The 14,936-nt window shown below is 45.7% G+C and overlaps 1 protein-coding gene across 9 annotated transcripts in view; it reads left to right on the top strand.

Moving 5' to 3' along the window:
* The window catches only part of Ambra1 (autophagy and beclin 1 regulator 1), a 185,021-nt gene that overhangs the window by 161,565 nt on the left and 8,520 nt on the right, over positions 1 to 14,936 (top strand). For all 9 annotated transcript variants that reach the window (XM_027936403.2, XM_027936406.3, XM_027936404.2 and 6 more), the window contains 3 exons: positions 3,679 to 3,818; positions 12,177 to 12,269; positions 13,699 to 13,892. In XM_027936403.2, the coding sequence (XP_027792204.1) occupies positions 3,679 to 3,818; positions 12,177 to 12,269; positions 13,699 to 13,892 (427 nt within the window). The remainder of the gene's footprint in view (positions 1 to 3,678; positions 3,819 to 12,176; positions 12,270 to 13,698; positions 13,893 to 14,936) is intronic.

Below are 14,936 nucleotides of genomic sequence, written 5' to 3' on the forward strand. Positions count from 1 at the left end.
CTTGTTAGTACTGATGAACTTTGAATTTACAGAGCCAGTCCCCATTGAACTCTGGGAGGAAACTCACAGTTCACTCTATCTGTGGTCTGGAAAGACTAGTAGGTGAAACCATAAATGGTTCGGAGTAGCTGGGGCTACTTAACAATCTGTATCAGCAAAGGTGTTGCCAGGATAGTCTCTCATCTCCCGGACTGACTAATTGTGAGATCTATTTCCCCTTGGTGAGATGTATTGAGAACGTTCAACTCTAACCAGGGAAAGGATTGAAACCACACTTCTGGGTGCTTTTCCGAATGAGCCAGATTCTTAATGCTGTAGGGCCCTTATGTTGCAGACATGTATGGAATAAAGACACCGGGTCTAGCTGGCCTCTAGAACCTAAGAATCATAATTGCTACCTATCCTGCACTCTCTGGGCTCCCATTCCCGCTGTGTGTTTTACCCTCATCTCCCTCTGTCCTGCCCACACTGGAGGAGAGTGTACAAGCAAGAGCTTATCAGGAATTCTGGAGGCAGCTGATCTTCACAGGACATTTTCTGGCTTACTGCCACAAAGCAGGATTTAGCCTAATACCCAAACATTGCAAGAGGTGGGCCCTTGGGAGTTGCCCTTTCAGTACTGTTTAAGGACTTTAATTGGTAGGGGGTGGGGTGAGGCATAGCCCAAGGACAACAAATCTGATGTTCCCCATGACTCCTGTAGCCTCAGAAATTGTCAAGTGGCTAGCAAGTGGCGGGGTGGGGCGTGTAGCAAAGGTGTATCTCAACCCTAAATTACTTCTTTCCAATTCCTCTGCAATCTTGTCTCCTAAGCTGGGTTCATCTGTCTTATTGACCTTTTGGGAGTTATGTCCCCAAAGCAAGTTCCTAAAATAAGAAGCAAATTGGTAGTATTTGTCTGTTACTCACTCTGCAGCAACAATGAAAGGTAACTTTGTGACATATGAAAGACTTGTTTACTTCTTTCTTGGTCTGGAAAATTTCTAGAAAAGAGGGTGTGCGTGTGTGTTATTTTTTGACTCCCATCAAAACACTCAGCACAACCTGTAAGCATCTGATTTACTAGCACTTTACTGTTTTGTTTTTCCCTCTTGCAAAGTCATTTTTCTAGTCCTTCTGCCCCATTCCCTGTAATAAGTCGATTTGGTTTTAGGGGAATTCTGTTGTGAGACAGGCCTCAAACCATAGCTCCCCTAATTGAACCCTTTGAAGTCAGTAGTCATCCCTCCCTAACTCTGGGTGTATATGCACACATACCATTTGAGAGAGGAAAATTAAACAGATTAAGTAATCCCAGCCACAGTTTTTTGATCATGGGCACATTATCCTTTTAGTGTATTCGCCACATTGTATTTAACTATGTAACCTATACACTGGATAAAGACCATTGATTATCTTCTGGGCAAAGAAACAATAAAGCCAACACACCCAATTCTGGATTTAAAGGTCCATGATCTGTTGGGTGCAAATGGAAAGGAATTGTATTGCCATCTGAGTGGGTCATCAGCAATGAGGTCAGGAGGAGAGCAGTCCATGAATTTGCTCAGAGCTACTGTCAATATGTATGTACAAGGAGGAGATTATACACAGGTCAAGGAGCTATACTAATTCTCAAAAATTGGTATAGAAGTTTATAAATTCTGTTGAACTCTATTTTTAAATAGTCTCCTCTGCTAGACCAAGGATTTAAGGATCCCTGCTAATTGTTACAACTAGAATTGACTCATACAGGGAAGGCATAAGATGGTCTTATGTAGCACCCACAGGGAAGTCAGTTTAAGTCTCATGCCAAATCCAATTCCATATCTACATATATCTATATCAGTGTCAGGACCATATAGCAAGGACATTTTGGAAGGGTGCCATTAGCTACCAGGCACATTTCTTAGCACCTGGAAAATTACTCATTACAGGAGTGTGTGTGTGTGTGTGTGTGTTAGACACTGTGTCTTCTCTATTCTGGAGGTAGTCCTGGCCTTTTAGGTAGGTAGGTACCCAAGGCACATCTGCCCATATTCTCAAATCTAGGACTGTTTGTCACTTGTTTTGTATAAATTATGGAGTGAATCCTTAGCTCAGTTATTTCTTCTTTACTTTTCTCCCCTTTTTGGAATTTTATCAGAATTTATTAAGCTGGGCATGGTTGTACATGATGGTAATCCCAGGCATGCACCTGAGAGGCTGAGACAAGAAAATCACTTGAGCTCATGAATCAGAATTGTCTAGGAACATAGAGAAACCCTTTCTAAGAAAAAAATACATGTGTGTGTATGTATATAAGACACCCTAATTCATTTTATGAATATTGCTTTCTGAATCTCTTTTTTCTTCATTGCTGGGGATTGAACCAAGGGCCTTGTGCACAAGCTCTACCATTTATCTCCATTCTCAGCCCTTTTAATTTCGAGATAGGGTCAGGGTCTTGCTGATTAGCCCAGGCTGGCCTTAAACTTTCATCTCTTGTGCTTTAGCCTCCTCAGTAACTGGAATTACAAGCATGCCCAGCTATGTCCTTCTCATAGGCCCTTTTTGACATTCCAGATGCTGGTTCCTGGTAACAGCAGCAGCAGTTAACATTTATAAGCTTGCACTGTGTTGAGTGTTTTTGTGTCCATCTTGCTTATGCAATTTTTAAATTTGTTTATTTATTCATATATTTATTTGCAGTGCTGGGAATGGGACCCAGGCCTTATGCATACTATAAGCCATTTTAGCACTGAGCTACACCCCAACTCCCATCATCTCTTTTAATCTCCCTAAATAGTTAAATGTAGGTGCTCTTTTTAAGCCCAGATCTAGAGAAATTATTACACAATCACATTAAGGCTTAAGACCAAGGCATTCTAAGTGAAAGTGCATCCCTCTCCTGTCCTGCCCCTATCTCTGCCTAAGGGTGCTTCTGAAACATCTTGCAGGTGAGCAGCAAAAGAGACCACGAAGTTTTTGCTTCATCCCAAACCCTTGTCACAGCCAGACTTCCCCTGAGAAAACACTAGCTTGGGAAGATGTTGAAAGGAGAATCTCTCCCTTTGAGAAAGGGAGATAGATTTAATGATGATTTATATAAGCTAGAAGGAAGTTATGTACCTGCATGTTCAAGATTCCCCTCTGTGCTGCTTCCTCCATCTGAATACACTTTAGATTTCCTTAACAATGCCAATTTTAACAGTGCTTTTAATTAGATGAATTAAGACTGTTCTCTGATGTTATCACCCCCTCCCGCCCCCCTGTCACCTCCAGTTCCCCATTACTGTGAGAGTGCTGTGGTTTCCATGGTAATAGGACTACCAGCCCAAGTTGCCTCTCACTGGTTGTTTTGGTCAGGGGAAAGTTATGGACAGTCTTTCCCAGTGTGTTGTGCTCTGGAGGGGCCTTCCCTAGATTAGCATCTAAGCAATGAGGTTCAAAGTGGCTCTGAAATCACAGCAAGTATACCCCTGGTATTTATTAAAAGAAACCTAGCTCTCACCAAAAGTAAGAGGTCCTCCTCTCCCAGAGTTCAGAGAACTCATAGATTCCCTGAGTTTTCAGACATGAGCTGCAAGTCAGCCTATTTCCAGCCTAGTGGCTCCTCTCCTCCCTATGCTTAATTTGTTTCTCCCTGGATTTTGTTAATCTAACAGTAACAAATTGTTTCTCCTCCTATTCTCTTTTCTTCCTTCTTTCTCCTCTACCCAGAGAGTTTTCAATGTACTTTACCCCATGCCTGCTGATCAGCGGAGACATGTCAGCATCAACTCTGCCCGTTGGCTGCCTGAGCCAGGGCTCGGCCTGGCCTATGGCACAAACAAAGGAGACCTGGTGATCTGCCGACCAGAGTGAGTTGCTAAGGGGTGAGGGGTGGAGAGTATCTGGGTCTAGACCTGAAGTAAGTAGCAGTCAACAGTGGGCCTGGCCAGCTGTGGGGGGAAGGGAAGGCTTTTAAATCAAAATCCTGCTAGAGCTGGGCATGGTGGTACAGGTGTATAATCCCAGCAACTTGGGAAGCTCACAGGTTTGAGGCCAGCTTTTGCAACACAGTGAAACTCTCAAAATTCTTTAAAAAATCTGGACAGAGTGATTCATACCCTGTAATCCCTGTGGTTCTGGAGGCTGAGGCAGGAGAATCACAAGTTCAAGGTTAGCCTCAGCAATTTAGCAAGGCCCTATGCAACTTAGGGAGACCCTGTCTCAAAATTGAAAAAAAAAAAAAAAAAAAAAAAAAGGGCTGGGGGATGTGACTTAGTAGTTGAGCACCCCGGGTTCAATTCCCCATTACCAAAAAATAATAATAGAAAAAAGGACTGGGAATGCAGTTCAGGGGTAGAGCACCGTTGGGTTTTTTTATTCCCAGTTTAAAAAAAAAAAAAAAAAAAATCCTGCTAGAGCCTACTGTATTCTCAGATTCCTTTTTGTCAAATGACTATTTTAATACTCGGGAATCTCTGGGACTGGGGATGTGGCTCAAGTGGTAGCTTGCTCGCCTAGCATGCATGAGGCACTGGGTTCGATTCTCAGCACCACGTAAAAATAAAGATTGTGTCCACCTAAAACTAAAAAATAAATATTAAAAAAAAAATACTCAGAAATCTGGAGCTGAGGCTGTGGCTCAGTGGTAGAACACTTGACTATCATGTATGAGGCATTGGGTTCGATTCTTAGCACCACATATAAATAAATGAATGAAATAAAGGTCCATACATCTAAAAAATGTATGTATTTTAAAAAAAACTACTCAGGAATCTGAGGCAGGAGGATCTTAAGTTTGAGGCCAGCCTAGGCAAATTAGCAAGACCCTGTCTCAGAATCTATAAAAAGGGCAGGATTTATCTCAGTGTGCACAAAGACCTGGGTTCAGTCCTCAGCCCCAGGGGGTGAGGGTTACTGCTTTAGTAATAGTGTTCTCTGGACTCTAAGGCAGTGATTTTTTTTTCCTTTGTTGCCTTTTGTTCTCTGGTTTCCTGGTGATAGTAAAGTCCCTGAAGGCAAAAGGATAGACATCAAATGTTCTTTTTTTTTTTTTTTTAATTCAACAGGTGGGCTTGGATTTATGTAAATGTCATAGACATTAACTTAAGAAGTAAAATTGGAAATAGACTATTGTTAAAACCCTAATTTGTCAAGCCACTGATCTCTAACAGAATGTTCCATGTCCTGCCTCTTTTCTTTTCTGCTTGAAGCTTTAGCTCATAATAGCAAAAGCAGATTGAAAAGCTTAATTTAGGGCTGGGGGTGTGGCTCAGCGGTTGAGCCTAGCACATTGGAGGCTTTGGGTTCAATCTTCAGCACCACATAAAAATAAATAAAGTATTGTGTCGAACTACAACTAAAAAATAAATTAAAAAACAAAAAAAGAAAGAAAAGCTCAATTTAAAGTCAAAGTGAAACCTGGTATGGTGGCACACATCTGTAGTCCCAGTGACTTGGGAGGCTGAAGTAGAAGGATCAAACACTTTTTAAGATAAAGTCAAAGTGATTATTATGTGGTCTTGAAGTAGGGAGTAAGAAGGGATAGGGAACCAAAACATTTCTGTCCTGATGATACTCCTTTCCCTTTCTCTGGCTTGTTGGAGGGTAAAGGACTATATCCAGGCCTTCCTTTACTCAAGACTCTGGGAATTGGCCAGGTTTGTCATCAATTTCCATACCCAGTCAGGTGGGGAGCAGGAAGCCCTTTGCTTCATTGCAGATCAGGCTGATTGCTGTGTGGGACACTGCAGGGTTCCAGCTGACTAAATGCCACTTCTGCCTAAATGCTGTCCTAATGCTACTTGGTGTGGTCTTCTCCCAGGGTGTTCTGCAGATCAGAGTGTGGCACAACTGGTCTGGTGCGGTCTCTGGCTACTGGGAGCATCCACATTGCCTTTATTTTGTGTTTGGGGGGTGGGTAGTGGGGATTTAATCATTAAGATATATCCCCAGCCCTTTTTATTTATTTTTTATTTTGAGACAGAGTCTCACTAAGTTGCTGAGGCTGGCCTCGAATTTGAGATCCTCCTGCCTCAGCCTCCTGAGTTGCTGGGATTATAGGCATGCGCTACCACACCTGGCTCAGTCACACTGTCTTTCTGTGGGGCCCCATGGTGGTTTTTCCTAGATTGTATATTTGGATCAATTCTTGGGTAGATGACTAGTGGTTGACCTTGTCAGCTAAGTTGGGTGGGTGTCTCCAGAGTGAGAAAACCTGGTTCTAAGAGGTGTTACATTCAGTCTTGAATGTTTGGAGTCTCTCTCAAAGAGAGCCTATTGTCTACACCTGATTTAATCGGGCCTGTCTTGAAGACAGGGGGTGCTTTGTCCTGTCAGTCATTTGCTCTTAAGGTTCTGTGTCTAAAACCCCAGCCCACATACTTGGGATGTGTCACAGGCTCCTCAGCCAAACATGAAGCTGGCTTTGCCTCTGTGTTCTCTTTTCTACTCAGATGTTGTTTTCAGTGTCTCAGAGTCTCAGCAAGCCCCAGACTTCTTTGGCTATGGGGAACTCATGCCCACTGGAACTCTTCCTGTAGTAAAGTGGCACATGGAGCAGTGCCCCATCACAGACCAATTTGTTTTGGAATGGGAAGAAACTAATTTAACCCATCTAAAAAAGATAGTGTTGCTGTTTCTTGGGTTCCCAAAACCTCAGAACTGGAAAGTTAGGGTACTATTTAAATTTGACATGGACATGATGTTGTCCTCAGTTCTTCAAATCTTCCCCAGTTCTCAGTCAACTTCATATCTGTCATTTTTGCTTAGGCAAGGAAAACTATGAACAATATACAGGTGAGGAAGTTAAGACTCACCTTAGGCCTCCCGACAGATCAGGGACAGAATTCGGCTTCCTAACTTTCCAATACATAGCTCTTTTCTATAGTTGATTCTTAACCTTTTTTTTATATTAAAAACCCATTTAAAATTCTGATGGAATCTGTCTGTACTCTTGGAGATGTGTCTCAGTTGTAGAATGCTTGTCTGGCACAGGTAAGGTCCTAGGTTTGATACCCAGTACTGAAAAAAAAAGAGTAAAGAAAGCAGGGTAGTCTTCTATAGAAAAACATACCATAGGAACACACATAATTTTGTGATTCTGTCAAGCTCTGGGTAAAGAAGGAAACTCTGGAGTGTGTGTAGAAGTGTGGTTGGTGTGATGAGAAATGAGAGGATGAGCGGGAATGCAGACATCTTTTGAACAGTATATGGTAGGTCTCTGGCCTAAACAGGGAAGCAGGAGCTCAAGGTGGTTGTCTTTTCATAGGCAGCTGCCTAGGCTCACTGCCTGTCCCTGGGTAATGCAGGTCCCTGGCACACCCATTCCCAAGGGCACAGGATCCAACCAACCATCTGGGCCGAGATTGCAGCCCCCCCCCCTCCGAAACAGGTGGTTGTCTGCCTTTGTCCAGGCCCAGGCAGCTGCACCTCATTCTGTGCTCTCTCAGTTCTGCTCCTGATTCTCTCCCATTGTCTTAGCCTCAGCACTGTTGCCAAGCACAGAGGCAGGCAACGAGCTCTGGACATCTCTTGGTGGTACTAAAGCCCCACTTGACAGTAGACAAAGGCATTAGAGAATATTCCCTCTCACCGGGGAAAGAATTCTTAGGACATAGGAGAATACAAACAACTGGCCCTCCAGCCTCTGTCCCCAGCCTTCAAAGTGGCTGGTAGCCCACCACCCTGCCCTTGCCAGCAGTGAGGCGTGCCCTTCTTGGTTTGCTCCCCCACCTGCTCTGGGAGAAGTCCCAGGCTGCTGCTGTTGGGCCTGGGGCTGACTGCCATAGAGATGGAGATGCTTGCTCACTTAGAGCTTCATAGATTGGTCCTATAAATGGGGGTGGAAGGGAGGTGTTGATAGGAAGACCACTGCTTTTCAGAGTCAGTTCAGAAGACAGATGGAGGCACTAGTGGCAGAAGGGAAGTAGACTGAGAAGGGGTGTGTGGCTTGTGGGCCAAGTGTGGGACTTCTGACAGAGCCCCAATTCTATCCCTTTAGAGTGAGCTACCACTGTAAATAGTAATTATAATCAAGCATTATGGCCCAAGGAGGGGAAAGGCCCACTTCTGAATGAAAGGGGGAGCCAGAATGGCTACAGAGAGTCCATCCTCCGAAGCTGACCCATGGAAACCACTCTAATGCTGGTCTCTTGGGATCAGTCCTTCTTTCCAAGGAGACATTTACATCTAGGCCTAAAGAAGAGTGTTCTCGAAGGGAGTATTCCCCAGACATTGGAAAGTTCAAGAGTCACAAGTTGTGTAGAGAAAGTATGGGACCTCCGAGGAAGCCAGGCTGGCTGTTCATATTTAAGAAGCCCAAGAAGTTCCCAGCAGTAAAGAAGTCGTTGAGCCCATCCCAGCTCACAGGTGCTGCTGCAGGAGGCGAAGTGTTAAATGGAAGTCCACTTGAACAGACTGCTCCTGACTGGCCTTCCCATTCTTCTTCATCCCTTTTGTTTGTCTTAACTCCCAGAAAGAATCTAGAGCAAACGGTGACTCATTTTTCTTTCTTTCTTTCTTTTTTTAAAGAGAGAGGGAGAGAGAGAGAGAATTTTTTTAATATTTATTTTTTAGTGTTTGGCGGACACAACATCTTTGTTTGTATGTGGTGCTGAGGATCGAACCCGGGCTGCACGCATGCCAGGCGAGCGCGCTACCGTTTGAGCCACATCCCCAGCCCTGGTGACTCATTTTTCACCAAGAACCAAGAAGGAAGATGTTGGTTATGGTCATTCTTTACCTTAAAGACAGAAATCAGTGACATTGGACACTGAATGCTAAGACTCAGTAGCCAGAGCCGTTATCTTCACCTCTGTTCCTTGTTACAGTGCTGGGAATTGAAATCAGTCAACAGATGCTGACTATAGATGTAGAGAAGATCTGGTTAGGGTCAGACCTGTTTGTGGAGAGTGACCTGAGGTAGAAAGCGAGTGGAACAGCACATTGCTACAGTGGCCGGAGCTCCTGTTCTCTTTGCTGGTTGACTTCTTCATTGAGTAGCCAAACCTGGGCACACCTATAATCCCAGCCTCTCTGGGCAACTCACCAAGATCCTGTCTCAAAATAAAGCCAAGCATGGTGGAACACATCTGTAACCCTGGCAACTTGGGACACCAAGGAAGAGGTCAACCTCTGCAATTTAGTGAGACCCTGCCTCAAAATAAAAAATAAAAAAGGCTAGACATACAGTTCAGTGGTGAAACACCCCTGAGTTCAGTCCCTAGTACCAAAAATAAACAAATAAGTAAAAATGAAAAAGACTGGGGTTGTAGCTCTGTAGTAGAGAACTTGTCTAGCATGGCCAACTGCTGGGTTCAGTCTCCAATACCACAATAGATAGATAGATAGATAGATAGATAGATAGATAGATAGTTAGTCAGTCCAGCCCAGAGCTTCTAGCTGATGGTACATGCTGCCTGAGTGGAACACATTTGAGGGGGTAACTATCATGTGGACGGACAGCTCCTTTTAACTCCTAGACCTTCTCACAGCTTCCTTTATGAGATCAGGAGGAAGTTTCCTGGTCAATACATAATTGTTTGTTGTCATTTTGGTGCAAACAGTTTATTGTCACTAACCAGCCCTGGCTAGCAAGAATTACAGAGGAGAGATTTGGCAGGGGCCTACATGGTATTTCAACCTGTCAATAAAACCTTGACAAGTTTGTAAATGAGAGGCTTCCTGGCAGCTGGCTTCACATAATGCCTAATGCAGCCAGGGTTCGCTCACCAAAAAAGCAGTGATGACTGTTTTGGGAGGCCTTGGCGATTGACTTCTGGCTGTTTGCCTAATTCCTAACATAAGGTCACCTGTTCTCACCTTTGCCCTCAAGTGCTAGTCTTGTTCTCAGAAAGCCTCAGTCTCAAAGAAGTAGCTGAGTGTTTGGAGGAGGAAGGAAACACTGCTTTTTATTTTTTTTGCACACACACATTTTCCCCCACTGAACGACCATTAAAAGGAATGGTCTCAATATCACAGCAGGTCTGCAGCCCAGCAGGCCTCCAACAGGAGCTGGAAAAGGGGTTAGTGCAGAGCAGAAAAGGAAGAGCTCCTCTGTTTTGCTGTGGTCTCTCCCTGCAAAGAAATGTACCTGTGCCCATAATGTTAGGTCTCCCCGCCCCCTAAAGCCATTCAGATCTGGGGCCTTGGGGCCTGGTCCTTCTGCCTTTTGTCTGAGGTGGCACAGCCTCCTTGTGTAGTCCCCTCTCATCTAGGTCTCAGGCCTTTCCTATTTACTCCTGTTTAGAAAGAAAGCCCTTCACTTGTCTCCCCAAACTTACCTTCTTCTGGATTATACTTAAACCCCCTGACTTCGATCTGTTTACTCTCTGTGGAGTAAGTTCTTTTTTTAAGGAGGGTGACCCAAGCCTCTAGGTTAAAAGCTAGCTTTTGCTAGAATTTGCCACAGTCCTCTTACCCTGCTATAACAAATAGCTTTAAATAACACATTTATTTTCTCACATTTCTGGAGGCTGGAAGCCCAAGATCAGGGGTACCATTAGAGCTGGTTTCTGGTGAAGGCTGTCTTCCGAGCTTATAAATAACAGCTTTCTTCTACCTTAAAAAAAAAAAAAAAGATGATATATCACTGAGTTGCCCAGGCTGGCCTCAAACTCACAATCCTCCAGCCTCAGCTGCCCCAGTAGCTGGAATTATATTTGTGTGTAACCACTCCTAGCTGCGTGGCCATTTCTCATTGCTGGGGAGAGAAAGGCATATCTCTCCTCTGCCCTCCTCTCAGATTGGGGTCCACCCTTCTGAACTTACTTAACCTTATTTACCTCCTGAAGACCCTCAGATTCACACACATTGGGGGTTAAGGCTGCAGCGTGAATTTGGGAAACCAGCATACAGTCCTTAGCAGCGCTTTTCAAGAATGTGTGTGTGCGTCCCACCCTATTTAGAATCAGTGTGATGTTTTGAGTATCTCTTAAGATCTCTACCTCGACACCAGAGATCTAATCAGTGAACTCAAAAACTCCTCTTCTGTTCCCATACTTCACAGCCACCACTGGTACCCTTCTCTTCACCACAGTAACTGGTACTAGGCAACTCCTCTTTGGGGAGGAATCTTTAAAGCAAAGTAGTTCAGTGTTTTGGCACTGACAACTGTCAGTATGAAAGATGAGAGGCCACTGCTTCCCTTTTGGAAGCTGGCGTGAGATCAGAAGAAACTGCCTGGTCATCCATGCAGGGAGAGGTGGGCAGCCTGGAGAACTCAGCAGATATAAACTGTCTCTTCTGCCATGAACAGCACAGCCTACCACCATGTGAGGGTCTCTCTCCCCCACTCCATTAGGAACTTGGCACATGCCTCTTGGGTCTGCATGAACTGAGCACCTTTCCCATTTGTTTGTCCCATTGACCTGGCCAAGGAGACTCTAACTCAAAAAAAAAAAAAAAAAGAGTGGATCATTCTCATTCAGTGAGGGCTTTTTTCCACTTAGACATTTTTTTTTTATTTTTTGGGGGGCAGGGTGGATTAGTAGTAGGGATTGAACACAGGGCCTTGCACATTCTAGGCAAGTGCTCTGCCACTGAGCTATGCCATAATTTGGTTTTATTTTTAGACATGGTCTTATTAAGTTGCTTAGGCTGGCATTGAACTTGCAGTCCTCCTATGTCAGCCTCCTAAGGAGTAGCTGGGTTACAGGTGTGTACCACCGTGTCACCTCCTGTTTAGACTTCTGAGCTCCAGGCAAATTAAGAATGTTAAGGTACCTTTCTTCTTCTTCCAGCCCATGGCATTAGGGGATTTAGGGGTGTGACCCTGAACTGTCTTTTTTAAAGAGCCCCTGCTTCTGAGGACTGAGCATGCCCTTTGTCACTTGTCCATGGCACTGTGTTTCTCCAGTGGGTCTTGTTTCAGCCTCTCATTTGTCATCAGCTCCTTTCTTGTTGGAGAACGTCAGGAACACACTGCCTACGTCTGCTATTGCTGTGTTAGCTGCCTCTTGGCCCCAGCGAGGAGTTGCTCAGGCTTTGTCCGGGGGAAGGAAGAGACTGAAGCACTGTTGCAGACATTTGTGCCATTCGAGATCTGTCTGAAGTGCTCTAGCACTGAGTGTCCGGATGAGGGAGCATCTCTAGTCCTGGTCTCAGCCTGTCCAGGAGAGGCAGGATGGGCCAGCAGGCCACAGTCCCCAAAGCCCAGGAACTTTAAGGAGTTCTTATCACCCTTTACTAATACCTCCCACCTTTTCCCACTCTTCCCAACTGATTTTCAGGGCCTTAAACTCTGGTGTTGAGTACTACTGGGACCAGCTGAATGAGACCGTCTTCACTGTTCATTCCAACAGCAGGAGCAGCGAGCGGCCTGGGTAAGTTGAAACTGAGGGCAGAAACTGGCTAAAGGCCTTTCCCTTCCTCCTGCCTTTGATGAATTCTGGAGCAGTGCCCTCAGACTGTTCCTCAAGTCTCCAGGTTCCTCCACAGCCAAGCTCCTCTTTATCCATTTCATGTTTTGAGCTTTTACATGAAGTTTCATTTGAGAAAGTGTTCCATGGCAAGAAAGAGAACAAAACCTATCCTTTCAGAGTCTTACTTTAGAATGCCCTGCCTACCCTTTCGCCTCATCCTGGCTGTGGTGTCTAGGCACACTTAACGGTGAGGACAGTAGACAGGAGGACACTGGAGAAAATTGCTATCCCATGAGTTCTGTTCCTTGAGCCAGGGAGAGTGTGTGTGTGTGTGTGTTGGGGGGTGTGTCTCAAATGACCATGCTCCCGGGACCAAGCTGGCCAGGGCTGCAGCCCAGAAATAGGTGCTCCAGGCACCAGTGAGAGAGTAGGAATCTGGTACTACTCTCTCCTCTTTTCACTTAATTCATGCTTGAAGACTAGAATGTTTTGAGAAAAACGAAAGTTGGGTACAGTTCCTGCTTCCTATAGGAGTTGCTCAGCACAGCTGGAGGCAAGTCCCAAAAGTATCTCTGGACAGTGTCAAAACTGTTGGGTTTCCTTTGGTGCCAGCTCCAGCAGTACCAAAGGTCATTGCCTGGGAAATGGCTAAGGAAAGGAGGTACTTGCCTTGGGCCTGGGCCTTCCTTGCAGGGCAACTGGTTTTGCCACCTAACTAATAGAGGCTGTTTTCAGAAGGCCCTGGAAGGAGAATTCTCTGGAATCCTCCTTAGAGGTCCTATGCTTTCCTCCAAAGTAGAGTTCACTTGGAAAGTCCAAGGATTTAAATTGGAGTCCTATCATGTGTAGTTAGAAGGAAGGTAAAATTAAGAATGGACTTCCTGGGGCTGGGTTATAGCTCAGCGGGAGAGCACTTGCCTCACACTTGTGAGGTACTGGGTTCAATCCTCAGCACCACATAAAAAATAAATAAATAAAATAAATAAAGATATTGTGTCCATCTTTTTTAAAGAAAAAAAAAAGAAGAGGAAGAAGAAGAATGGACTTCCTTACTCTTTGTCTCACAGACCTTCTTGGTAGCTTCCTTAATCTGATTACAGGTCTTTTGAGATCAACCCTCCTTTAGCCTGTTGTTTAAGGAGTGGCTAAACCAGCTAGGTGTGCAGGATCTGGTGATTCCATGGCCTTCTTTCATTGTCACAGATCAGGGGCTGGTCTTGGAGAAGAGTGGACACAGTTAGCCACCATCAGGAGTAGCTGTGGAAGCATAGGGCTTTCTTCTCAGCCTGCAGTCCTGGCTCATGCCATATCCTGCGAATTGGCAGATGCCTCAGAGTTGTGTGAAGGTTGCTATCCCAAGTCTGACCTCAGTCTGTCTGTCTCTCCCTAGAACCAGCAGAGCCACTTGGAGGACAGACAGAGACATGGGTCTGATGAATGCGATTGGGCTGCAGCCCCGGAACCCCACCACCTCCGTGACATCTCAGGGCACCCAGACTCTGGCCCTTCAGTTGCAGAATGCCGAAACACAGACTGAAAGGGAGGAACAGGAGCCAGGGATGGTGGCCTCGGGTCCTGGTGAAGGTAGGATATATATGCTGCTAAAAGGGGAAATGTGTCTAGGGGGTGGCCTGCTGGGAGCATCATTAGCCAGCCCCGCCCCCCCGGGAAAGTACCCTAAGACCCCTGGCCCTCTGCATGGCTTGAGGGTGCTGCATGAATGCTACTCCCCAGTAAGGAAGGGGACTCCATAGATTTGGGTAATGCCTACCTGGTGGCAGTTGGAGGCACCTCAAACAGGAACAAGGACATTATTTCTTGAGCTAGATCACTCTCTCCAGTAAATTGAACTACTCTGTCAGCTTTGCTCAGCTTCCCCCAAGTAATCTGACCCTCTTCTCCAAAACTGGAAGATCCCAGGCTGGTTTTCCAAAGCGAGCACACAGGGCACAGTCTTGACTGCAAGTGAGGCTGCTGCCAGCTCTCCTCCCAGAGGCATGTACCCAGGGCTCAGGCTTCCAGGGCCAGTGTGTCTTCCACAGCTGGTGTGGCGAGGTGGTGCTACCACAGGCAGGGAGCTGCCGCTCCTGTTGCACCATGGCGTGCTGTTCTTTCGGCTGCAGCCAGGCATGCTGTCAGCCACTTCCTCTCACCGAGCTCAGGTGTGGCCCAGCCAACCTCCAAAATGCTGGCTCTATGTGCTGGCCTCACACTTTTAAGAACCAATTAGTACTTCCCAGCAGTCAGCTCAGGCCACTTTGGAGCCATCAGCAGCTGTGTTAAACAGACTGTTCTCACTCTCCACTCTCCCTACCCCCTGTCCCTAGCCCCCTTGCTGCTCCCAGCTTCAAACAAGGCAGCCTCCAAACAGACATTTCTAGGTCTGGTGGAGCCATTTGCTTTAAAGAGACCATGGGAAGAGAAACCCTGGTGTGGATCAGGCAGAGAGTAACAAATTTGCCTGTGTTACCCCCAGGGAATGGCTTTCTACACTGCAGTCCCCCACAGGGCACTCTCCCTCTCTCTGCCATGAACTGAAAATTTCCAAACTCCTTTTTTGGTCTGTGGCCCAGCCCATCTCTTGCCTTTGGCTCTTTGTGGGTTGGCAACCCCCTTGCTAGGGACATG

The sequence above is a fragment of the Marmota flaviventris genome, chromosome 9 (genome assembly GCF_047511675.1).
Source record: "Marmota flaviventris isolate mMarFla1 chromosome 9, mMarFla1.hap1, whole genome shotgun sequence".
NCBI classification, from domain to species: domain Eukaryota; kingdom Metazoa; phylum Chordata; class Mammalia; order Rodentia; family Sciuridae; genus Marmota; species Marmota flaviventris.